Source organism: Myripristis murdjan, chromosome 11 (assembly GCF_902150065.1).
Source record: "Myripristis murdjan chromosome 11, fMyrMur1.1, whole genome shotgun sequence".
Taxonomy (NCBI): Eukaryota; Metazoa; Chordata; class Actinopteri; order Holocentriformes; family Holocentridae; genus Myripristis; species Myripristis murdjan.
This window is the reverse complement of record NC_043990.1, coordinates 8,370,770-8,396,993: the sequence shown is the minus strand read 5'-3', so window position 1 is coordinate 8,396,993 and position 26,224 is coordinate 8,370,770. Positions and strand designations below refer to the sequence as shown.

The 26,224-nt window shown below is 42.1% G+C and overlaps 1 protein-coding gene across 1 annotated transcript in view; it reads right to left on the bottom strand.

Annotated features, from left to right (window-relative positions):
• Nucleotides 1-253: 253 nt before the first annotated feature.
• atp1a3a (ATPase Na+/K+ transporting subunit alpha 3a) overlaps nucleotides 254-26,224 on the bottom strand; it is a 40,103-nt gene continuing 14,132 nt past the window's right edge. Inside the window, exons 2-23 of the mRNA XM_030063146.1 lie at nucleotides 25,511-25,624; nucleotides 24,127-24,186; nucleotides 23,752-23,955; nucleotides 19,609-19,722; nucleotides 18,264-18,398; nucleotides 17,589-17,706; nucleotides 14,548-14,636; nucleotides 13,971-14,150; nucleotides 11,898-12,096; nucleotides 11,090-11,334; nucleotides 10,401-10,593; nucleotides 10,077-10,252; nucleotides 9,279-9,415; nucleotides 8,842-8,992; nucleotides 7,114-7,282; nucleotides 6,753-6,907; nucleotides 5,280-5,403; nucleotides 5,005-5,150; nucleotides 3,705-3,835; nucleotides 2,561-2,662; nucleotides 783-874; nucleotides 254-398 (exon numbers count right to left, since the gene is read on the bottom strand). Coding sequence (XP_029919006.1) covers nucleotides 370-398; nucleotides 783-874; nucleotides 2,561-2,662; nucleotides 3,705-3,835; nucleotides 5,005-5,150; nucleotides 5,280-5,403; nucleotides 6,753-6,907; nucleotides 7,114-7,282; nucleotides 8,842-8,992; nucleotides 9,279-9,415; nucleotides 10,077-10,252; nucleotides 10,401-10,593; nucleotides 11,090-11,334; nucleotides 11,898-12,096; nucleotides 13,971-14,150; nucleotides 14,548-14,636; nucleotides 17,589-17,706; nucleotides 18,264-18,398; nucleotides 19,609-19,722; nucleotides 23,752-23,955; nucleotides 24,127-24,186; nucleotides 25,511-25,624 — 3,063 coding nt within the window. The 3' untranslated portion in view covers nucleotides 254-369. The remainder of the gene's footprint in view (nucleotides 399-782; nucleotides 875-2,560; nucleotides 2,663-3,704; nucleotides 3,836-5,004; nucleotides 5,151-5,279; nucleotides 5,404-6,752; nucleotides 6,908-7,113; nucleotides 7,283-8,841; nucleotides 8,993-9,278; nucleotides 9,416-10,076; nucleotides 10,253-10,400; nucleotides 10,594-11,089; nucleotides 11,335-11,897; nucleotides 12,097-13,970; nucleotides 14,151-14,547; nucleotides 14,637-17,588; nucleotides 17,707-18,263; nucleotides 18,399-19,608; nucleotides 19,723-23,751; nucleotides 23,956-24,126; nucleotides 24,187-25,510; nucleotides 25,625-26,224) is intronic.

Here is a 26,224-nt window from a genome sequence, read left to right as displayed (position 1 = left end):
GTAGTCTTTGGATAGAAAAAAAAATGGGGGACAGAGGGAGGGAGAGGACAGGGAAGACGAACAAACCGACCCCCCTCCCCTTCATCCTCTCCTCCTCTGTCGTTGGTCCTCGCGTCGTCTTGGCGTTTCGTTTTTTTTTAGGAGATGAACATGGGAGGATGAAGGGCAGGAAGAGGAGGAAGAGAAGTGGAGAGGGGGAAGTTGTAGGAGGAGGAGGAGGAGTAAACAGTTATCTTGAACAGTTTGAGTGTGTGAGAGAGGAGGGAGGATGGATGGAGGGAGGAAAGACAGAAAGAGAGAAAGAGAGAAAAGAGGGGGATGAGTTCGGGGGAGGAAAAGGGGGTGAGAAGTAAAGAATGGTTTGATAATTTAATAGTATGTCTCTTTTTCCACCCAGCCTGCAGAGAGAGGAAGAAAGAAAGGAGAGAAAGAGAAGGAAAAAGGGAAAAAGAAAGAAAAGAGGTGTTAAGAAAAATCTAATATGATGATGTTTGATGCTACTTGCAATAATGCAAAGTACAGATTTCAGTCATTCATATTTATGTCAGACTAAAAATATGGGTCAAGCCTATTCTGCAAATAAACAACTGGGCAGAATGAATTCAGGCGGGTTTGCTTTCCACTATTTATACAATTACATGGTAACAGAACCGTTTTTAGACTAAAAACTAGGCATATTTTGCTAGATCAGTAACAGGCTGCAGTCCAGATTTAGAAAAACATGGTGTGTGTGTGTGTGTGTGTGTGTGTGTGTGTGTGTGTGTGTGTGTGTGTGGTCTTACCTCCGGGGTTCCGGCGCAGGATGAGTTTTCGGATCTCATCGTAAACAAAGATGAGGAAACTGTACGGGAACGCACAGAACCACCAGCTGGGCCTGAGAGAGAGAGGGAGAGAGTGAGAGAGAGAGAGAAAACAGATGGAGAGAACATGGAGGGATGAGAAGCCTGCAGGAAATTCAACCGTCATCTGTCTCATTTCTTTCTCTAAACACCGGAGCGATAAGGATTTGGGCGACATGCTGAACAGAACTTCTTCACGTACAGGCTTTTGCATCATGTCCTGCTTTGTTCCTCTTGTTTTAGGTCTCATTTGGTATTTCAAGAGCCTGATCTCCAGCTTTGTTCCAGTTCAACTCTGTCAAATGATTTTCCATGCAAACTTTTGAAATGTTGCAAAAAAAAAAAAAAAGAAATGTAAACTATGTGCATTTCAACTATCTTCCTGAAAGCAGGAAGACAAATCCTTGAGAAAAATGGCAGCAGACTTTCAAAAATGCATTAGTATGGAGCAACATGTTTTCAGTGTCAGTGGTGGTCAGCATATTTCATGCTTTCATGTAAACACAAATATAAAGAAATGCCCTTATGAATGTTGTTAAAACCTTGCAACCACATCAGCAACATTTCTGAGATGTTGTGATGATACATATTTTACATGTCAGGATGTGTAGAGCCATTTTGGAGTTCTTGGGCCATCAAACCAAACCATTTGGCTTCCTCAGCTACATGCTGCCTGTAGGGCTCCATCTAAGCTGCCTGGGAGATTGCCTTGAGGACATTTTCACCCAGAATTTTCACCAACTGAATGAGAGCAAATCCAAAGTCTACTACCTGAAGCCTGACGCTAAGATCCTTGTGATCTTTGACTCTGCCTTTAAATTTGACAACCAGGTAAAGGCAGCAGTAAAATCCAGCGTCTTTCAACTTCAGACTATTTCCCAATATAAGACATTTCCTCTCTTTGAGTGATTTAGAAAAGAAAAATCCATGCTTTCATCTCTTCACAGCTTGATTACTGTAATTCCTCCATATTGCTAATTGCCCTTGTCCTGCCTGCAGCTGGGGGGCAAAATCCCATGGCCTGGCCTCTGACTGTTTCCAGAAAGAGGGACCACTTTAGTCTTCTACCTGCCTGCCTTCAGCGGCTGCCAGTGAGCTTTTAAGGTCTTGCTGTTTGTTTTTAAAGCCCTGAATGGTCTGCTCCCCTCCTGTATCTCAGACCTCTGAAGCCCCAGCTCGACCTCCAGGTCCCTCAGGTCGTCTGACTGCTGGCTGTTCCTCACTCTGCATTTGTCAGAGGAAAGTTTTGCTGCACTGCCCTCTAGGGGCTGAGACCCTCAGGCATGTTGCACTTGTGGCCACACCCAGTCAGTGATGCGGCCGCTGGCAGCTGCTAAAAATACCTGCGGCCACATGACGGCCCCTACACCGTGGAGCCACCTGTCTTTCTCGATCAGATCTGCTCACTCTGTTGACTCACAATATACTTTCATAAACTAGAGTTCCAGCCCTCCTGATCTGATTGGCTGCTATATTGTCTATGTTTTCCATGTTGTGTTTATTTCTCATGTTGATGTTTGCTCTTTGCTCAGCTATACCTGTATTTAAATGTGCTTTATAAATACATTTGCCATTAGTGAAATGTTCCACTTGAAGAGAACCTAAAAATGCGTTTGCAATACACTGAGAAAACTGAAATTTCACCGTTTCCAGTCCGCTTTTCTAATTCACCACTTCATAAAGAACAAAAACAACACGGTGTGTGATGGTACAGCACTCACTTGAGCGGGTACATCCGTAGCGCCACGTCCATGCCAGGGCAGTAGGAGAGGAAGGCAGCCAGAGCTGTTTCCTCAAACAGGCCAAAGATGAGAATCTTATTCCTGTGAGAGTAAAAAAAAAATACACAGTTACAGAAAATACATACAAGACAGGGAGGCAGAGAGATGAAAGCAGACAGGAAGAGGGAGGGAGTCAGGAACATGAGGACAGCGAGGAGACGGAAAATAAGGTCACTGAAGAGAGAAATATCCTTCAGGGATACACAGGATGCACTTCCACTACTACAGACACTGCTTACAGAAATATGTGGAGTCTATTATCATCTATTTAATGCTTTTGAATCCAAACTCTTTTGGACTGAGGATGATTGAATCAAGTATGACTGCCGACTTAAACATTTGCTCAATATGAAAAAGGTCTGCACATGTATTTACTACACACTGTGGTGACTAATTAGCAGCTCAAACAGGTTGAATGTGATGAATTTAGGTATTTAACAGTCATATTACAGTCATATTATAATCATACTGTTTATAAAAGCTTAGATGATATTCGTTGCAGTCTACTCCTGAAATCAGTTCAAACATTTCCAAAGCTGCTTTCAGATTAATGTTAGGAGTCTGCAGTGGTCTCATGTGTGGCTGTGCTGAATTCAGTCAATTTATTTATACATGGACACATTTTTTTATGCTTGTAAGGATCAATCACACTCTGTTGTGCTCCACCATGGAAAATGGACTACATCAGGTCAAAATCTACTTTAGGACTGGAAAGCAGTTTCAAGGTTTTCTCCCTACAGGCAGAATTTGAGGACAGAAGAAGAATGTTAGAGTGTTGCTGTATGTGGGTCTGTGTGCCTGGCCTATAAATGTTGCCTGCCAAATAGTGCTCCACAGGGAGAAGACAGACCAGGAAAGACCCAGAAAAGATGAAGGGGAGCAAAAAGAAGATGCTTTTAAGAATGTGCAGGCACAAATTCAGAGTTGGACACAGAGATAGCTTAAAGTTGGCAGAGCTGAATTCGTGAAATGAGTGAAGCTGCACCGGAAAACAAGGTTAAAGTTATCGCCCTTTCTTTCACTGACTCTACAATGGAACCACTTGTCTGGATCAACACATTTTTGCGGCGTGTTTTGGACTCACTTCATGCCCTGCTGGAACACAGAGTTGCGCCTGGTCTTGCAGATGATGACGTCTGCCCACTGCACCACTACAATACTGACGAAGAAGGCCGTGTGGCAGGTGAACTCCACAATTTTACGCTGCTCGTAGGTCTGTGGGGGGGGAAAGAGAGAGAGGAAAGGTGTGACTTCCAGATGCAATGTGGATTTGAGAAGCAAAAACCTGCATTTATGTAAAAAATATACAGAAAATAAGAAAATGAGGGGTAAAACAGGCAACCACAGAGAAAGTGAGAGGCAGAAACACAAAAAGTAATCGAAAAATATCATTTGAAAATATACATGAGCCTACAGATCAGAGTAGAGAGCATGATGTGAAACAGTGGAAAAGAGATGAAAACAGAAACATAAATGAGAAGACAAAGATAAGTAAAAAGTAAAAGTAAAAAGTAACAAATGAAAAGAGATAATACAAAGAGAGGAGAAGAAGAGGAGGACGTAACTATTGCTATAACTATTGCCTCTAGCTTTCTTATTTATGTTTATGAATTACATATATTCATGTACTTTTTATTTGCACTGTCCTGTCCCATCACAGCGTTTTGTATTTGGTATCTTGTATCCTCTGTCTTGTCAGATTATATTTTGCACTGGGGTGCATTCTCCAGAGGGAATGGCAAATAGATGTTATGACATGCTTTCATAGTAAAATGACACTAAATTGAACTGAACTGAGCCAAACATGTTCTTTAGTGTTTGTTTGACACAAGCTCCACATACATTTAGCCTCACTGTCATATTCATAATCACTGCAAAGCCGAACCTCGAGGGCTTTACTGCAATAAATTTTAATTCAATTCCATGACAGACATAGGGACTAGTATTGTAACACTATACATCCTCTTTGTCAGGTGCAATTTAATTACTTTAAACAAATATTCTCCTGTAAACTGATGTGAAGTTATTGCTCTGTCACATACATTACTGCTCTCTGTCTGTCAGGTGACTTATTGACCACGTTTACATGCACAGTCTTCCTCACTCAAGAAACCAGGTTAAGATGCCTGTCTTACTCCTGTATTGTGAGGCTCTGACAGCATCCTGTCTTCTGTCTATAGCAGTAAAACAAATACACCACCAAATCACAAAATAGGATAATAAATGTGACGCACATCGCCATTATCATTGCGTTTGACAGTGTTAAAGTGTTTTTGGGTGGATTTATCCTTTAAGGAATATAGCCAAAGGACACTCGGTTGTTCCATGCATGTAAACAGGGACTGAAACAGGAAGACAGCTCTATGATAGCAGGTCAGTGGTACCCATTGCTGTCCGTAGCTGTCCTCCAGGTCGTTGTTGGAGCGATCGTCCCAGTTGAGCCTGATGCCGACCAGCAGAGATGGCAGGAAACCATTTTCAGCCAAAATGACAAAGTAGGAGAAGAAGCCGCCCAGCGCCTGGATCATACCTGCAGCCACAGACAGACAGCATTCACCGACTGAGTTTAAACATCATCCTGAGTGGGTGATTCATACTAACGTCTATTATTTAGCGATGTTAAAATGCTCTGGTTTGATAACATGAACACGTGACGTACCAATCTGTCCATAGGCGATGCTGATGAGCCTTTCGTTGACCAGTTTGTCCCTCAGTGGGTTTCTCGGCTGGCGCTTCATGATGTCACTCTCTGCTGCTTCATAGGCCAGAGAGATGGCTGGCACCTGACAGAGAGAGAGAGAGAGAGAGAGAGAGAGGTTTTTTTCAGCTAAGTGCAATCTCCTGTGCAAACAAAGGACTAGAAAATGAATTACCCACTGTATGGATTCACTTTACACAATTTAAATTCTGTTTCACACTGATTTGTCCCAGTGCTTATTCTTGCCTGCAAAAACCCCACAAGAGAAATAACATGCCTTCAGCACGCTGACTCCTACAGCTGGGTGATATGGCCAAAAAATAACATCCTGATTTTCTTCACAAGTTAGGATTTTAATCTAGTTTTTCACTAAGAGCTGCAGCTACTAACTCATGGTAATCTCTGCAAGCCTGATAATGTTACTGGTGATTTGTGCACGCATTTGTAGGCGTGCACGTTCTGTGTAGACAAGTGAATTGTTCGGCTTGTTTGAAACAATACTCTGCTGCTTTTATAATGTAATAACATACAGAGACAAAATCTTTATTTTATGATTCAGCCGTTTCTTGCATTGATTTAAAATATAAATCTGAAATAACTGATTTAATTGATTTACCATCCAGCCCTACTTACTCTGTACATCTGTCTCATATTCATCTTTTGAATGTGCAGCAACAATAACTATTTCTGCTTCATTGTCCTCATTACCCTTTCACTGTAACATGCACCATGTGTGTCTGTTTGTGGTCCTTTCATATCTATCATGCATTACTGTGTGTGTGTGTTTTGCCACCTGGGTACCTGCCTGAGACAGAGGTACACTGCATATATTACATATTTGTATAGATATGTTGATCGCTGGTGAGCATGCATGCATGAGCATTACGTGCAGACTCAAACCAACCGTGTGTGTGTATGAACACCAGTGATCAGAGTGGTGACCTCACACATCTATAAGCCTCAGCTTTTTTAATGGCTGATTTCATGTGAACACATGAGGTCTGTGTGTTTATGTGAGCGCATGTGGACTCTGTGTGCTCTCTGTTTGTGTGTGTTGTGTGTGTAAGGGCACTTTCGCAAAATGTGGTCCTCAAACTGTGCATAACAGAGTCAACTTAAACTGATAGACTGCATTCACTCAGATCTGTTTACATTTCAATGTGTCAAAATGGAAAACAGACTTTTCCGTTACTGATTCTGCTTTGGTGGGGTCAACAGAGCTGGTGACCAGAGCCGGCCTCTACAGACCTTTACTGCAGGCAGTGCTCACATAGACAATATGGCACATAAATGTTAAATACTAATGGAAACATGCTACTGTGTGTGTAGGAAAAACAGGAACTGGTTGAGAGCAATACACTGCCAGTTGTGACACATTGCAGACCTCTGGTAAAAACACTGTAGGCGTGGAAACCGCCTCAGTGTCTCTCTCACCATGTCAGTTCCCAGGTCGATGCAGAGGATGGTGATGGTGCCGAGGGGCAGCGGGATGTTGACCATGATGAAGAACAGGAAGGGGGTGATCTCGGGGATGTTGCTGGTCAGGGTGTAGGCGATGGACTTCTTCAGGTTGTCGAAGATCAGACGGCCTGTAAGGAGGAAGGTGGGAGGGTAAAAACATGAGGTATATCTCTCCTCCACTTCTTCCACTTTTTGCCCTGACACAAAGGGGCCATAGATTTTGGGCATAATGCTAAAAACCACCCCTCTCTCCCTCTATGCCTCAGTCCTGCTGTCTTCCACTCGTGATATTAGAGAGAAAGATGTCATCTCCATCTCTGCTTCCATCTCTCACCTTCCTCGACTCCAGTGACGATGGAGGCAAAGTTGTCGTCCAGCAGGATCATGTCGGCGGCCTGTTTGGACACGTCGGAGCCGGAGATTCCCATGGCAACACCAATGTCGGCCTTCTTCAGAGCGGGAGAGTCGTTCACACCATCACCTGTCACCGCCACGATGGCACCCTGACAGGAGGAGAGATCGACATAAGGAGCGGGAGAGAGACGAGATACGAGGGAGGGAATTAATTTCTAGACTGAGTTTACTCTTCCTATATTGTGTTTGCCCTAGAATGTTTGGGAGTGAAAACACACGTTTGCACACATAAAAAGCACCAAAAGCACGTTTTCATGGCTGATACTGAAACCAAGTTCGAAAGTACTGACTGATCCATTACAGTGACTGAACAGTGAATCTTTAGTTTGGTGTCTCTAGACAAAATGAATAATATGAAATCCTTTTTTTCCCACCATTTCGGAAACACAAGCTTCTGCGAGACAAGTGTACAAAAACTGAATTTTGTTTTAATTTCTGATATGTTACTCAGGGCTTTTGGTATCAAATATTAATCTTGGGTAAAATCTCACTCTGAAACAAACACTCATTATTAATACATCCCTACATAGAACGTATTAGAGCTGAAAAATTATTGAAATTGCAGTATGGCCAAGTGCAATATCCACATCTAAGGAGCTGCAATTTTTTGATACAGGTAAAATGTCTGACACAATATTGTTGTAAATAAAGTGTTATGGTGCTACAGAGACGCCCTGTCCTACAAACTGTACTTTCCAGATCATAGAAAACATATTTGTTTGGTACAGACCCCAACAAAGACCACATTATTGTCAATTTAATAGGTTTTTCTGTGAAAACTAAAATTTTTCTTTGCCATATCTGTCAGCCCTTGTATGTATGATTATGAATGTGGTGTAAGAGAATCAGAAATTAACAAGACCTCAGGGCATAAATTCCCTTGGAAGTTCATAAAATGGCTATGTAATTAGAAATGAGGGGGAAAAATGCCCCTGGCAACGAGGAGCACCCTTTTGTCCATTTCACCCTGGTCACCCTTTATTCCCTGAATTATAAAATATTCACACATGAATGCGACTATTGTCCCCCGTGGGCCAATGATAGGTGATTTGTGGGGGCAAATGGCAGAGTGATTCTTTCCAGTGCATTGTGGGCAAGAAAAATGGAGAAGAGAGCACAGCCTGAAGCAGCAGAGGACGCAGCCAACAGCAGAAGAAAATGCTGCCCATACCACAAGCAATATGATAAAATATAATCAACAGTCAGTGGGTGGAAAATGGGACTGACTGGAGACAGAGGGGGAAAGCAGCACCATTCTCCTCTGTTAGGCCTGCTGCCAGTTTCATGCATTAGGGCAGGATTTCAAATTTTGGTGGTATAAAGTGAGGGTTTATTTGCAAATATGCAATGCAAATTTCACCGTTTGATAAAACTGCCCTTGAAGAGCCCTAACATGCACCGAAATATCAGATTGAGGAAGACAAGACGTCTCTGGAAGAGTAAATTTCTGTATTTTAATTTATTTAAAATGAATTTTATGTGCTATATGCAAATTTGTGCGCACCTTTATGTGGCTATATACCACATACAGCCACACAACATTCATTATTGCAGGGCGTTTTGGAGGAGAAGAATCATAGTGCACATTATTTGCACTTGCCTATTTGCTTGTGTGTCCTTGTGTGTGTGTGTGTCCTTGTGTGTGTACCTGTCGCTGGCAGCCCTCCACGATGATGAGTTTCTGCTGTGGCGAGGTTCTGGCGAAGACGATCTCCGTGTGGTTCCTCAAAATGTCGTCCATCTGCTCCTGACTGAGGTCCTTCAGGTCTGTGCCGTGGATCACACAGGCCTTGGCATCCCTACAAAATACAAACAGTGGAGAGAAATCAGTTTCGTGCCGCAAAACAAAACTACTCTACATACCTGCCCACACGGTAGATCTAAGAAATCCTACAACTCTACTGACGCAGAGATGTGAGTTGGATTTCATTTTCTAGGAGAGTTCAGCTGTTTGTCGATTATATTTTGCACTTTGACAGTTTCTGCTTCTGCGAATGAATTATTTAAGGAATGAAAGTGAGGTTGTGTGTGTGTGTATCTGGTTGTGCGGACTGGCTCATGTTCACCATGTGTTTCGTTTCATACCTGGGGTTGACCTGGCTGACGGGGATGTTGAGGCGGGCAGCGATGTCCTCCACCGTCTCGTTGCCCTCGGAGATGATGCCCACGCCCTTGGCGATGGCCTTGGCTGTGATTGGGTGATCGCCGGTCACCATGATAACCTAGATGCCAAGAGGAAGAGGAAGAGGATTCAAAAGAAGCACAAAAGGATCATGATGTGGATAAAGAAAGGGAAGAAAGAGAATAAAATAATAAAAAAAAAAAAATAGTAATACATTTTACTTTCAATTATTATTATTTTTTTTTTTTATGAAAACCAATATGTCCATCATGGCATATTACCTGCAGTAGAAATAGTTGGTTTTGGCTAGAAATAATCTGAAATCTGAAATAATCTCTTTGATCAACAGTATTGTTGTAAAATCAAAGTGTGCATGTGGCTCTGCAGTGGACCTAGTGTGATTTGACTTTGTGAGATTTATTGCTGCACTGTTTTACTGTGTGATGTGCCTCTGTATATATATTTTGACAGATTTCTGGCAACACTGGTTTATACAACCAAACGTTACTGAACAGAATCTCAGAGGAAAGAAAACTTGAAAGATGCTGGTGGTTAGGATGCTCATCATTGATGAAAGACCAAAAATTTGCTGAAATATTTATCAATTTCAAATTAATATCTCTGTCATGAAAAAAGAGGTTTTAGCAATCTGATTTTTATTTCATTTTTTTTTTTTTTTTGCTTGTGAACTTCTCCACAGTTTTAATCCACCCTCACATTCAGCTCCAGCTCTCTAAATGTCAGACTTGAAAGGCGCCCACCTTGATGCCAGCAGAGCGGCATTTGCCCACAGCGTCGGGCACGGCGGCACGGGGAGGGTCGATCATGGACATGAGGCCCACGAAGCAAAGGTTGTCTGTCTGGAAGTTGACGTCATCCGTGTCGAAGGCAAAGCCCTTGGGGAACTTGTCCTCTGGCAGGTACAGGTGGCAGAAACCTGGAGGGAGACGAAGAAGAAGAAGAAGGAGGAGGATGGATGTTAGAGACGGGTTTTCCTGCATTGCACATGTGATAGCTTGACCTGCAACCTATAACCTCTCCTTTCACTCTCTACTCCTTATCTATTCCTGTGCCTCCCTCCTCACCCAGCACTCTCTCTCCCAGTCCTCCCAGCTCCAGGTAGGCGTTCTGGAAAGCCTCCTTCATCTCGTCGTCCATGGGCTGCTCTTTGCCCTGCAGCATGATGGTGGAGCAGCGGTCCAGGATCCTCTCTGGGGCTCCCTTCATCACCAGCAGGTAGCGGTTGTCGTTTTCCTCCTCGGTTTCGTGAACTGAGAGCTGCGGGGAACAAAATTTGGTTTGAGTAACTCTATATACCTTTGATTGATTTTTTCATTTTTTGGGGGATTTATTCGCCCATATAAAAAACAAAGCAGTAGAAACACAACAGAGAAGAAGGAAGACATGCAGGTGAAATGAAAAAATTGCGGCTTATAGAAGAAATCTCATTTTAATAAGGATTAAAGTCATGTAACCCACAAAAGTAAATAAACAAGCAAACATAACAATAAAGAAAGCAAACATAAAGTAAGCAGCATAAATCAAACAAAAACTTAAATAAATTGGCTGTGTAAAGGCATATAGTTATGCTCTTCCATCCTGCAAATTATAAAAATGTGGAGGAAACACTGAATGTTTTTATTTTTGTGGAACATTTTGGCCTTTTGGTCAAACTCTGGTGTGTTAATAAAGGCAGATGTGCAGATATGTGTGATTGTGTGTGGCTCTGCATTAACTCCTTTTCCACTGGCTCATGCGGGTGCAGGATACTGACCTGGTACTTGTTGGTTGAGTTGAAGGGGATCTCGGCCACCTTCTTGTTCTTGTCCCTCATGGCCTTGACAGAGCCGCAGGACAGCTCGATACACTTCAGCAGGGCCGACTCGGAGGCGTCGCCGGCCACGTCGCGCTTCAGGATGGGCAAAGACTCCTGGCCGGCCTTGAAGACGGCGCGGTTGCAGAGGGCGGCGATGCGGGCCAAGGACACCCAGGTCACAGAGCTCTTGTCAAAGGAGGCACCTGGAGAGAGATCAAGATACACCGTTCCAAATACGAGGACCAAACGCCAGCAGCACTGACAGTGTGCGACATTAACATTTCATCACAGGGCTTTGTGTAGAGCAGCCTACTGGCTCACAGCCGACTGGCTCACATTAAAGAGTACGGTGGTTTGAGGGACAAATTTCGAGATGAGACAAAAACCAAAGCCTGTGCACAACTGAGATAATCAAATGTCATCATCTCAAATGTTACCAACCAGTGAGACAGGTCATGCTTATTGATTTATCTGGCAAAGACACATTTACTGGCATTTGGTGCTCGGCGGGAGGTAATTTCAGATTCCGGGCCAGAGATTAATGCCAGCAGAGAGAACCAAAGTCAAATTGTTCAAATTGGCTTGCTGTCTTTTCATGCAGAGTGTATGATCCCTCAACATGATAAAGAATCCATTTTCAAAACGTATTCCTTGTACACAACCACAGTCTTGTAGCAAAATTGCCCTTTAAGTATAAGGCATATGTAATTCCCTGCAATGTGGCTCCTAAAAATATTGTGTGTTCGAGACCAAGCCCCTCTCTCACCGGACTGGTCCTCGGTGGTGTCGGCCTCGTGGATCTGGTTGTCGAACCACATGTGGGCCACTGTCATCCTGTTCTGGGTCAGAGTGCCGGTCTTGTCGGAGCAGATGGTGGAGGTGGAGCCCAGCGTCTCCACGGCCTCCAGGTTCTTCACCAGGCAGTTCTTGCGAGCCATTCGCTTGGCGGTCAGCGTCAGACATACCTGAGAGATACAAGAGACAGAGAGAGACAGAGAGAGAGACAAGGACACAAAGGATGGTAGAGGAGGGATGAATTATGGAGAGGCGAGAGGGAAAGACATGCAGAGAAGGAGATGTCGATTTCAGGAAAGACAGAATTAAAGTAAAGTTGTTGAAAGGACAGACAGGGAAGCAGAGGAGAAACAGAAAGAAGAAGAATATTAGTATCGAGCCTGGATAGTAAAAGCAGAGATGCACAACTCCAGGTGGCAAACTAACTCTATCCAGTGACACAACACTGTACCAAGCCACGCCCCCAAACCTGGAGATGTCCATCCTGCTCCCCACAAACAAGAAACTGTCGATGCCCCTCTACCCCAAAATGCACTAGAATCAAGAAGCTACTGGAAACAAACAAACAGACAAACCAAAAGAAACGCAGCCTGAGGAGCGATGCAAAGAGGCATAAAAGAGTGAAGCGGTGAAGCAGAGCTGCAGTGTTTCATGTCATCATGCCAAGTACGGCAAGACCTACGGGCCAAACAGAGCTAGCAAAGCGGCGGAGGCCAGATTCGATTCATGGTGCCAACTAGCCACTAGCCTAGTGTCATTACATTATCTAGCCGTTGTCATTGCAGACAACAGCGATCTCACTGAATGACCCAGGCACTGCGACTGGCCTGGAAAAGAGAGAGAGACAAACACAGAGGGGGAGAGAGAGAGAGAGAGAGAAACACAAAGACATGGACGGCCCTGGGAGAGACAGAGAGAGAGAGAGAGAGAGAGAGAGAAACAGGTACAATACAACATTTACACCACAGAAAGAAAGAGAAACTGACAGAGAAACGTTAAAGCGAAGAAATACAAGGATACAAATCGAGATGCACAGAGATATCAAACCACACAGATTAAAAAACAAAGACAAACAAACAAACAACAAACAAAAAAACACAACACGAGCACAAAAACAGGAAGCAGGGAGACAGAAACACGAAAGAAACACACCGACAGAAACCATGAGGCCAAACACTTCACAGCACAGAGTCGGACAGACACACACATACACAACGTACACAATCAAACTCGGGTCAAACAGCAGTTGCAAGTACTTCTCAGCTGTAGTGTAATCTGAGTGTCAGACCGGTGAGATTAACCAATTTAGAATTAAGATTGCATTCAATCTTAATTGAATGCAATCAGCAGCAATACAGCAACATGTTTTTCTTTCATTTTCTGGCCCACGTTGTTCTGTCTAATGCAGCAAATCACACACTAAATAGGCTGAAAAAAACATAAATCATCTAATGTTAAAGGTTATGTTCAGTGTTTTTCAACCCAGCATGTATTAAAATGTTATTGTACGATTATAAATGATAGGAATCAACATTTCAATCCAGCTTGACTTTACAAATAACAAACCTATCCTTTAAATAATGTGTGGTGGAGTGCCCTGTGGATGTAAACAGCACCCTCTAGTGTTCATGAGACAGAAACACCCACAGTGCTCCAAAAATCTGTTAATTTTTTTTATTAAATTGTGGCTTAAGGATAAATAGGACAAAACCTTTAAACAGATTTTTTTCAGTTCATTAGATCACTCGTTTGACAACAGGAATGACTTGAAAATACTTTTTTGACCCAAATTTGTACAGAATGTCATGTGTTGGAGAAGTAATTAAGGCACAAATGATCCCTACTGGGAAACAAATAGAAAGAAATCACACACACGCACACACACACGCACACACGCACACACGCACACCAGAATGCTGCACTGTAATTTTTCCAGAGAAACAGGCCAAAGACATAAGCACCAACCATGTATTCACCCACACACACACACTCCACACACACACACACACACACTTGTATGCTTCCCCCTCCTCCGCCTACTCACAGTGACGGTGGCCAGCAGTCCCTCGGGCACGTTGGCGACGATGATGCCAATGAGGAAGATGACGGCCTCCAGCCAGGTGTAGCCCAGGATGATGGACAGGATGAAGAAGGTGACACCCAGGAAGACGGCCACGCCCGTGATCAGGTGGATGAAGTGCTCGATCTCCTTGGCGATGGGTGTCTGGGAGGTGGAGGAAGACGAAGGTTGTGGACGAAGGTTGTGGCACAAGCTGAGTTTCATCTTGTATCCTCACAGTTTTAATTAACATTTTAAAATTTAAGGTTACTCTACACATAAAGAAACTGTGTGTATTTTCTTTCAGTGCTACTCCATCTACCCAACTAGTTTAACTCAGTGAAAAATAACAATGACATTCATCTACTTTTGGTTTTTAACCCTAGAAAAACAGAAAATTTGATTTATCACCCAACACAGCAGCATTTTAACATAGGCACCTGTATATGGAGGTAACACCTAAAACATCTCAGCAACATATTTCTGTGTTTTCTGATGCCTTTAACTGTGCTTTGACGATGTAACATGATGATGATGGTGTGCGCAGGCATAGATCTGATACCTTGCCGGTCTCCAGGCCCGAGGTGAGGGTGGCGATGCGGCCCATGACCGTACGATCGCCGGTGCATACCACGATGCCACGTGCCGTTCCTGCAGAGAGACAGAAAGAGAGAAAGGGGGAGAAGAAAGAAGAGGTATTGAAAAATCACATCCCTTTGCATCCCTACACGAACCTATTTCAGAGAGAAACTAAATAGTTAAACGGGCATGACTGAGGGAGGGCGGCTGGGTTGATGGCCGGCACAAGACTTGAGTCTTGTAATTCTAGTGCAGTGAAACAATTTGTCCACAGGAGGGCGCCATGCACCGTCCTTTTCTCAGCACCACAGAGCAGCGGTTTGAGGCCGAGCTGTCGCAGCAGATAAAAATGTGAGCAATCAATGGCCTCCAATTCTTCATCATGACAGGGCAATCAGACACTAATATTAACAAACAAATTTCAATTATATTTTCAGAAAAGCATTAATTTATAACTTGCATCAGACTGACAACATTAAAAATTAACATGACAATTAGCCTGCACTTTATTATTTTGCAGCTGAGTCTTGCAATGCTCTTTTGATGAGTGCTATTCAATTATTATTATTATCATCATTATTCGTAGTAGTAGTAGCAGCAGTAGCAGCAGCAGCAGCAGTAGTAGTAGTTGTAATAGTAGTAGTAGTAGTAGTAGTAATAGCAGCAGTAGCAGTATTAGTAGTAGTAGCAGCAGCAGCAGTAGTAGTAGTAGTAGTAGTAGTAGTAGTAGTAGTACAGATCCAAAGGGAATTCTGACCAAGGCTCACTGGAGCTGAAATGCATCAGTCACTTGTAACTTTTCATACTAGCGGGTTAAAATTCAGCCATTTAACACAAAACGCCTCAGATCCTGTTTGGCTTTTGAAGTTTTACAATCATTTGAATATTTCTAATGTGACTGCTCCTTCAGCTGCACTGCAGTGTTCTTGGGGGCAAAAAGCGTCAGAACTGATGGAGGAGAATATACTCAGTGTTATCAGGTCCACCTGTACAGTCTAATGCAGTTCAATGCAGCAGCTCTGCCATAAATTCTACCTTTTAACAAAGTTTATAATGTTCAGTTTCTGTGGAGAATGTGTAAATTTAATTCTGTGTTTATTACTGAAGTTGTAGTTTGCAGAGGTCTTGTACTGGACTACATTATAAAGAGAGGTGTTTCCAATTTTTTGTCCTCCTCGATATATAAACATGAGGGGGACAGAATAGTGGAAACACCTCTCAATAAAATGCAGTGCAGTACAACAGCAGCACTAACTATGGGCTCAGTGCCAAATATAGAAGTGAATGAACACCTCTACTACTGTGACACAAAGAAAAGCTGAGCATTATAAGCAGCAGAAAAGTAAACGTCATAGCACAACAGTTGGATTGGATTGTATTAGATGGTACAGGTGGACCTAATAAAGTGGCCACTGAGTGTGTGTGTAGTCCAGCTTTGATTAACACTGCCATGGTAAGTATGTGTGATGTCACTGTCTGGTCCTTCTCCTCTTCCTCTCCGTCTCTCAGCATCAGGGTAAAAGCTAAAGCAGAGAGTTTCTGTTTGCAAGACGATCTGAGCACTGAACTGGAACAACACAAACACACACACACGGATGCACGACGCTGAACTCACACACACACACACACACACACACAAGGACTAATATTGACACAAGATGGCGAGCGGCGAGAAACAGAAATATCGACATAAATATTGACACAGATTATGCAGAAAAGAACAAACGGAGAGGAGATGAGAGCGGAGAGACGGTGAAAGGAGGAAGTGGAGGATGAAAAAGCAGGAGGTGCTGAGTGCTTGTTAAAATGGCGAATGACACGTTGCCATGGAAACCATTTTGGCCCAAAAGAAGAAGAAAAAACACATTTCTGCTTTTTTTTATATATATAAATCACTAAGGAAAAACTGATATTAAACACTGCAGCACTTTGCACTATAGCACATATTGTGATAGTAAAACAAGGTTATTAATGCAAACTAAATACAAAAAAAATCAATAAGAATGTGCAAAACAACTAAAACTGAAGTTAAACTACTTGTAAAAGCAACTACAATAAAATAAGCAGGTGCCAGGTTGTTAGTGTTTTTTTTTTTTGTTTTTTTTTGCTTATGCAGACCCACCTTTAAAATTGATGAAGCATATATTGAAAAATACAGCTTCAATATGTTAAAAACACTATATTACACTATATCAACTTCCAGCATGTAACACATACTATCACGATACCTAAAAAAGCACTGAAACAAAATAAAAACTTTAGGTAAAACTAAACTGAAACTCAAATACGAAGTGAATACTTAAAAATACAAACTAATGAAAAACCCCAAATTAGAATACCCCGGAAAGGAAGCAACAGCATGTTTAACAGTTTCCAAAACACACTTAGTATTATTATTTACACATTACGAATGTAAACCCCTAGTATATGAACTGATTATTGAATTATATATGTATCTCAAGTGATTGCCTGTTGTGTGTGATCATAATCTTATACACCTTTAATTAAAAAAGACATACAGGCACAGACATACAGGGAAAAAAAACTGAAAACACTTTTTCTCTGCATGCTACTTGCTGTTGTGCATTTGTCCCGTGTTGCAAGCAAATAAAGACTGATTCGTCTCATCTGAACCAAGTGAGAAATTCTTCTGAGACCTATTAACTCTCAAAAAAGGGGAGAATTACCCTCACATTTCTTTAAGATGTGCGGCTGGTGCACTGTCAGGAGGTATGGTCAAGACCAGTCCACTAACTGTAGTACTGCTCCTTTACAATTACCCAGCAGCACATATTTTGGCAACACAGGAATAGAAAAAACAAGGAGAAAAATGAAATAACAGAAACGGACAAAACTGTAAGTGAAACTGTAAAAAATATGTGAATTACTGTGAGACTGGAATGATGATAAGATGGAAAAACCAGAATGTGACGAAGAGGCTACAGGAGATGAAAATGACGATGAAGACACTGAGATGAAGAAAGAGGATGATGATGAGGATGGCGGCGCTGATGTGAGCCTCACCTTCGACACAGTTGGTGGAGAAGAAGGCGATGTTGCGGGTCTCCAGGGGGTTGTCATGGGTGCAGTCAGGTGACCTGGTCTGGGGCTCTGATTCGCCGGTCAGGGAGGAGTTGTCCACCTGGGTGCAAGAGGAGGCAACGGTTTGATTAATGAGTGTGTGTGTGTGTGTGTGTGTGTGTGTGTGTGTGTGAGAGAGAGAGAGAGAAAGACAGAGACAGATTGTGTGTGTGTGTTTTCTGTGTTCAAGCTTAATTATGTCTGTGTGTGTGCACCGTATATCCTGTATCGGCATCCTGTATCGTTTTTTAAACTCTGAGCCTTACTGTCTTTCTGATGTCGGTAGAACACTTTCCTGCGCCGTTTTAATATAATTTTTTTTCAGCACCATGTTATCTGACTGTAACAATGTTTGCACTTGCTTGTTTGCACATCATGTTAAGATAAGGGGCTGAACTTTGCCGCCTCCTGCGCATCTCCATCTGTCAAATGCTTACTGGGTTTTGTTATTTTTTAACCTTTATTTATCCAGGGCAGGGGGCTGCGACTCGTGCACTTTCATCAGTGCAACACATTCAAATGCGTTAAAACTTGCGTTAAAAAGAGTGAAAATGAGTGGAAATCCTGCAGCCTCTTGTTTTATAATTAGAGCCGTGTGTCTGTGTGTGCGTGGTGCACCTTGCAGCCGTGGGAGGAGATGATGCGGAGGTCGGCGGGGATCCTGTCTCCTCCCTTCACCTCCACCAAATCTCCTGCCACAACCTCCTCAGCGTTGATCTGCATCTTCTCCCCCTCACGGATCACCAGAGCTTGCTGCAAACACGCGGAGAGAGACAGAGAGAGAATTATTTTCAGCAGAAGAATTATGACAACTAACTTTTAACATAAAGCCGCATTTGATGAAAGAGCACAGACAGGAGGGAGAGGGACTGGCTGCTATTTTAGAAGGTTGAGGCTTTTAAGCGTTTAATGGCAAAAAATAACACAAAAACCTTGTGAAGGTGCTATTTAAAGGCGTGCAGTGTCGGTGCAGCGTTGAGGTGACACGGCTTTGGTGTCAAACCTCTGAGGGATTCATCTCGCATCTCAAACTTCTCAAATTTCTCATCAAAAAGGATAATTAAGGGACTAAAAACATGACACGCAGACAGCAGTTTGAATTAACTTTCAATTACAACTTCAAGAAGTTACCCGATTTACACCATCAGTGTCTGGACCCGCTGCCCGCTCTCTCTGAATTTGTGTCAGCGCTGGACAAAAATAAATGATGATGTATTTATGGACACCTGCTCTCCCTTAGTGTACTGTAGTGTACAAGCCACAATGGAGAAAACCTTGGTATATTCCTTTAATCCTACAGTATCTTACATTTCAGGGAGCTCAGAATGCTATTGACATTACCTGTAACCTCATAAATATATAAGTCAATATGTCACAAGAATCAATACCAAGTCAAAACCAAAACTTTGATAGTATAATTTTATTAATTTTATTATTATTATTGGTAGTATTGACACATCTTGATTCCTCACTCTCGACAACAGGACATAAGAAAGTTTATTCTCATTTTATTCTCATTTGTCTACACCAAAACTGAGTTTGGCACTTAAAAGTACACACAACATAAAACAAATGGTAAGAGCGACAGCACTATTAAATAAAATGCCAAATAAAAAGTAAAAGGCAGTATACAGGGAAGTTTAAATATTGCATGGAGAGTAAATTGTATTGTACGATTTTTCCTCTAGTCTTTATCATAATTGTCTGTAAATGAGTGTTGTTATTCTGATGTACATTTAAACACTGAAACCGTTAAATTCTTGATACACATCCAGTGTCTGTTCACGTGTTAGTGTTTAAACAGTTAAGTTGTTTGAGTGTGTGCTGGATAGACTTTGTGTTTTTGTTGTGTTGTGTGCACTAAAGAGAATTTCAATAGTTTTGTGATGAATTGCTAACCTTCTTATATCGTAATATTACTAATAAAAATAACACGCCGGTGTGCTTGGGGAAGCCTGGGTACCTGAGGGACCATGTTCTTGAAGGACTCCATGATCTTTGAGCTCTTGGCCTCCTGGAAGTAGGAGAAGCAGCCGGTGATGATGACGACAGCCGATAGCACGATACCCAGGTAGAGCTACAGAGACACACACAGAGGAGAGAGGAGAGAGACCAAATTAAGTGAGTGACTTCACATTTTATCTAAAAATACACCGGATATGAGCTGCAGAGGGGAAGAATAGACAGCTGGAGAGCCGCAGACAGCAAGGGAGAGAGCAACCTAGAAAAAGACATCTAATTAAAACAGACATTTTGACATGAAACACTGGGCTTTAGAGGGCAGACAGCGATAAACAAGCTATTTCAGGAATTTGATGCCTCTAAAAAATGATTTCTAGCAACACCAGAAATCATCTCCAAGCCTTTCTTTTTTTCTGTTTCTTTTTTTTTTATATACATGTCTATACACACACACACACACACACACACACATATACACACATACATACATACATATATATATATTTATATCCTGCAGACTGTCTACTTGTTCATCTGTCGGCTGTCTGTTCTGAGTTATGAGTTTAACACATCTGTCACATCACTTCCCCTCGCTGACTGCTTCTTCTACTCCTTCTCTCCGACCGCTGTTGTCTGTCTGCACTCTGACCTGTTTAAAAATTTAACACGGCGGCCTTCGGTTTTTCTGTTTGCTGGAGTAAATGCTTATTTTCTCAGTCTGTTTGGTCTGTCCATCAATCTGGCTGTTGTCCACTCATCCTGGACACTTTAATATTTGTGTACAAGCTGTCTGCGTTGGTCCCTCACCTACACTAATATATAGATCTGCCCCACCTTGATTTGCTTTCTACATTCAGGACATGTTCATGAACAATAATTTCCCACTATTATTCGAAATTTGGGTCATGGAAACAGCATATTCCACTTGGATATTCTGGATTACGCATTTAGCATGGGTTTTCTGATTAAGACATTTGGGATATGCTGATATTTTATGGGTTACAGGGGTGTGTATACAGCACATGGCCTACTGTTTACGGTCAGCTCTGTGAATTGTACACAAAGCAACTATCCAACAGTGTGTGAGGCTGGGGTAGAGATGCGTTTCCAAAAGAAAGCCACACATTTCTGCTCAGAGGGGGAAACACACCTACTTTTAAAAATTACCAATGGCTTGGATATCAACTGGTTTTTGCATATGCACCAAACTTCGCAAAGTCGAGCAAGTCAGAATCTGCACGGCTGCATGTTGATAGGAATATTAGTGGAATATTCATTTTCATTAGCCATGTAAACAGCTTAGTGGGAATATTGTCTCTTTCAGACTGGAGTATTTTCTCAGCAATTTGTGTCTCTTTTGACTCTACATTTACCTGCTTTTGACTGTGTCCAAATATTAAACATTGTCTTGCTGGTAAAAATTCACATTCAGGCAGGTATACGAGGCCTACAGTATTTTATTCAAGCTGCAGGGAGCTGAGATGGATGAAGAGACCAGTATTAAAACCATCTACAGGTGTGTCCTACAATTCTCAATGGTGTTTTTGCATCACATGCCAAGTGTCACTTTGTCGTCTCTGAAGGACTACAAAAGGAAATATATGTTGTCACTAGCACTGTTTTGATCAATACTGTGGTCAAATATAGGGCTGGAAAACCTATTGATATAATATTGACACGGTGATATGAGACTAGATATCATCTGGGATTTTTTAATGGTGTAAAATCATGATGTGGCATTTATCATGATGCGGATTTAAACGCTGTATTACAGAAAAGAAATGCAACATGTAGCTGTTCTGTCATTTGTCTCTAAATGACTGGTCATTATATCCACATTACTAATGACTGTTGATTAAAATTTTCTCTTGTGCGTAAATATTTTATGAATTTCCCTACAGTGCTGTCACGATATCGACATCAAAGATCAAAATCAAACATATCATGGCATTTGATTTTGTACGGGAATTGATTTTTGTCTTTTCGTATTTTGCCTTTCCCCAAGTCGTGTCCAGTGCAGGGCAAGCAGAGCAGAAGGCAGCCCAGCTAGAGAGCCTTGTTCCTGTCTCTTAGTAATCTTCTCATGATGAGGAGCTCTGTCTGTATCCTGTCCCCTCGACCTCTGACGAAGCTGGAAACACTTCTCTGTTGTCTTCCTCGCTGCTGCTAAGTTCCTTCTAGGTCAGCTAAACCTGGCTCTCTGTGGTGAGCCCGATACAGCCTCGGTCACGCTGCTCCCGCCCTTCACGACGACTTGTCTCTGCCTCTGTTGCTGTGTTTGGCCCTCGGTCCGTCCCTGCGGTCTCGGCCCGGCACTTTGTCTTTCCTTGCTGTCTGGGTCACGGCCGTTTAGCCCGGCCGAGTCCCCGGCGCCTCTCTGCGCTCCGACCTGACATGAAACACTGCTGACCCGTGAACGTCCTCCTCTTACCCCGCTATCACTACCACCAGGAGTGACACACTGCTCGTGATGGGCCCAAAACGGACATGGACATGATGTTATCTGTCAGCCCAAAGACGAGTGTGGTTGGCATGAGTCAGCAGAACAGCTGACACACCGCTGTCACTGGCACAGCGCTGTCTCTTCGGGGTATTTCCCTCATGACTCAACAAATCGCTCCCGGAGGCTGGCTGATTTACTGGAGGAAAGACGGCTCAAGCAGCCGCAGAGATTTATATTCAACACAATAAAACACCCTCTTCTCACGCACGTCCCCTTAGATTTTTGGCTTTTTTTGTGCTGCTTCATCCTAAATTTTCATCATTTTAGGAGTCAAACAGATTCTTCAGATTGTGCCGTGGATAATCCCTGTACAAACAACTATCTAGTGTCTCCCATGTCTTTAGTTTCTCCCACAAATAAATCCGCTACACCAGAGAATATGAGGCAGACAGGATTTTTGTGTACAGACCCACCATGCACCAACACACACATTAATAATGCAAAGATCTCCTGTTTTATATTAACAGTCGCAGGAACATCTCACCCACTGGCTGCATGTGTTAAGTGCCACTAAAGTCCTCCAACGAGCTCTAGATGATGTGAGAGCGTTTCGTGTCACTGTTTGTTAATGTGTGCAATCCAAGAGCTGTCAAGACACATCTCATTTGAGCTTTTCAGGTCACAAAGCAGAAGAGCAGGCAAATCAAATGACAACAGGACTCAGAGTCTTGTTCGCCCCACATTAGTATATTGTGTGCTAATATCCATTTTCAGCATATTTTTGTAAATTTCTAGCCTTTCAAAAACTTGACAAGCTTTTAACTGAAATTATGCCCATATTGAGTCCCTGATTGTCTTTCCATGTGGATGCCAACCTACCCACCAATCTGTCGCACTGCAAAAACTCAAAATCTTACCAAGATTATTTGTCTTATTTCAAGTCAAAAATGTCTTATTAGTAGTCAAAATATCTCATTACACTTAAAATAACACATGATCACCTCAGAAGTAACTTGTTTTTACACAACTGTCTCTTGTTCCAAATGAAAATTTGCTTGAAACAAGTGAAAATTTGCTTGTTTCATTGGCAAAATTTGTTTCTTGTTTCTAGCTAATTTTCACTTATTTCAAGTGAATTTTCACTTTTCCCACTGGCAAATTTTGCCAATGAAACAAGCAAATTTTCACTTGTTTCAAGTGAATTTTCACTTGAAAATTGTCTAAAAACAATTTACTTCTGAGGTGATCATGTGTTATTTTAAGTGTAATGAGATATTTTGACAAGAAATAAGACATTTTTGACTTGAAATAAGACAAATAATCTTGGTAAGATTTTGCGTTTTTGCAGTGCTGTCTGTCTGTCTGTCTGTCTGTCTGTCTGTCTGTCTGTCTATCTATCTATCTATCTATGAAGGGAAAATGGGTGCATAAATCAGGGATCAGCGACTGAATCCATCACCGGTTATTATTCTCTAACCTTGATGTTTAGTGATTTATAATGCGGGCCAGTGGGACAAACTTAAAAACCTTATGTTGAGTGTTGTATTGTTGTTGCTTGTGCTTTTCATGCTGTTTCTGTTGTTTTCCTGACAGTGAAGGCTCATTCTACAACTTCAAACATAAAAACATCTTTCTCTGCAACATTTAAAGCCACATCTACCTCTCTATTCATCCATCCATCCCTTCACCCCCTCCACTTACGTTATCCCCGGCCGGCTCGTCCTCCGTGGCGGCCTGGATGGCGTAGGCCAGGAAGCAGAGGATGGCGCCAGTCCACAGGAGGATGGAGAAACCGCCGAACAGCTGGCGGCAGAACTTCACCCACTCCGGGGTGGTGGGGGGCGGGGTGAGGGCGTTGGGGCCGTCCCGCGCCAGGTACTCTGCTGCCTTGGCATTGGTCAAACCCTGGAGGGAGAGAAGAGAAGAAATGGGTTAGATATATAATTTGGGTTATATATGCACTAATTGAGATATCAACAGGTGTCTTAGGCTGTGAATTTCATCAGCAGGGGAACATCCACCTGTGGAGCTCGGTGGTGGAGTAAAAGTGCTGCAAGAGTCGGTTGAAAAACTCACCTGGACGATATCAGTGTTGTATTTCCGGCAAACTTCCTCAACGGACATCTTGTGTTCCGTCTAAAGAGAAGAAAAGATGGATAAATCCTAAAAACCTGTGCAACTCAAATGACATTTCAATCTTTTTTTTTTTTTTTATTTAATTATACTCTAATGATAATCTATTCTCAGAGACAAAAAACTCCTAGTTTAGACATATTCCATCATGAAATTCAGTTGTTTTTCTTTGTTTTTTTTCCCCCAACATAGACATGTGAGTAGATGCTTCTGTCTGACCCGGCTCAGTTTTGTAATAAAGGGCTATTCTGCCAGATTGACTTTCTCCCCCACAAACAGGGGGAAATCCTTCAGCAACAGGATTAAATTTATCTGGCCTGTTATCTAAAACGAAATAGCTACTGTACAGCAGCTGCTGCACAACACCACATCTCTGCTCTCTCCACTGCAAACACAGAGATTACATTACAGCTGGATAAAAGTTCAGGAGGAACGCCACGGTATACTTTCTCCTCCTCTTGAAATTCTGTACATTAAATATGGGCTTTCTCTTTAATTTCTGTGACCTTCTCTTCTCTGATTGCCAATCCCTGTTTTGATACCATGTTAAAAAAAAAAGAAAAAGAAAAAATCCCCTTTACTTCAACATACACTCCTTTGTTAAAATCTGTTGAACAAGTCTTCAGGTATTTAAAACAAACAAAAAGTCAACTGTGCTTAAATAACCACTTTTTAGATTGCACAGAATTTCAACTGCAGTATCCAGCAGAGACATGAGAGAAATATGGAAATAATAAACAGGCTAATGCATAATATTATGCATAATATTTTGTTTTGCAAATTTGCAAAAAAAAAAAAAAATGGGTGCCATCGTGTTTTTGGACTACTGGCATTGACTTGGTGCCAAACTATCGGTTCTTGTGACATCCCTACTGTGACACCAACCATGTTTTACTTTTGATTTAAAAATATTTTCAAAATCTCCTTTTCCTCATTCCGTTACCTAATAGAGTGAAAATCTGTCAAAAACTTGCTTTGTAACTTGCAGCGTTTGTGGAGACTCTGCTAAACAGCACCAGACATCAGAGTCAAGCAGCACTCGTAAACAAGCCTTTGTATTTATGTTTACCTACTAGTTAAATCTGCACCGAATGCATCACGCCATCAGGATGACTCAGATGGTGTCGTGTATGTTGGCAATCACAGAAACTTCAGAATATGATTTTTGGGCGCTTGTGCTGTCCTGTGTGCTGAACCCCACCCGTCTGCTCCAGCAGGCTGAGGCAGACACTGAGATTTATTTGACACCACAGTGTTTGACCCGGGCGTCTTGCTCCACGCAGGAAACGTCAGTAAAGTCACAGGAAGCGGGAAGCAGCGTACGTACCAGAGGAACTTCCTTCTTCAGGTCATCGAGATCCTTGCCTCCCTTCTTCTTGGGCGACTCCTTCTCATCCTTGTCCTGCGTGGTGGCCACGCGGTAGCTGTCCGACCGTCCATACTGGATCACACAAACACAAAACACATTCACTTTCATTTTAGGCATTTATGAGACTTTTTTTTTTTTAATCTGGAGTGACACACAATAGGAGCAAAGAGAGTAGAATGAGCTGAATTTTTATTTATGCATCACCTCCATTAAAAGCTGTGAATAACGAGGAAAGAACGACTCGAATATAAAGCCACAGTTCACCTAGGTCACTGGATTTGAACACAACAATCCTTTTTAGTAAGTTTTAATAAAAAAAAGGGTGTTCATTTTGAATGATGATCTCTTACATTATATTTATTTAGCCCAGCACCACATTGTATGATAGCCTCAGAAGAATTATAAACTGTAATTTGAGCAAAAATATTGTGTTTGAACTCTCTGTAATTTATGTGCATTTGCACTTTTAAACAACACTTGTAAAACTGCTGTAAAGCTTAAATATGGGGATATCTAAACAATGACATGGGGCTAATACCACTTAGGGATTAAATCAAAAATATGACATGCTTCAAAAATTGGTGAACTATCCCTTTAACTGCATTATTTGTATATCATCATCAGTAATAGAGTGTTAGGTACAGAGGTAAAAGACAAGTCGTTTTTTGCAGT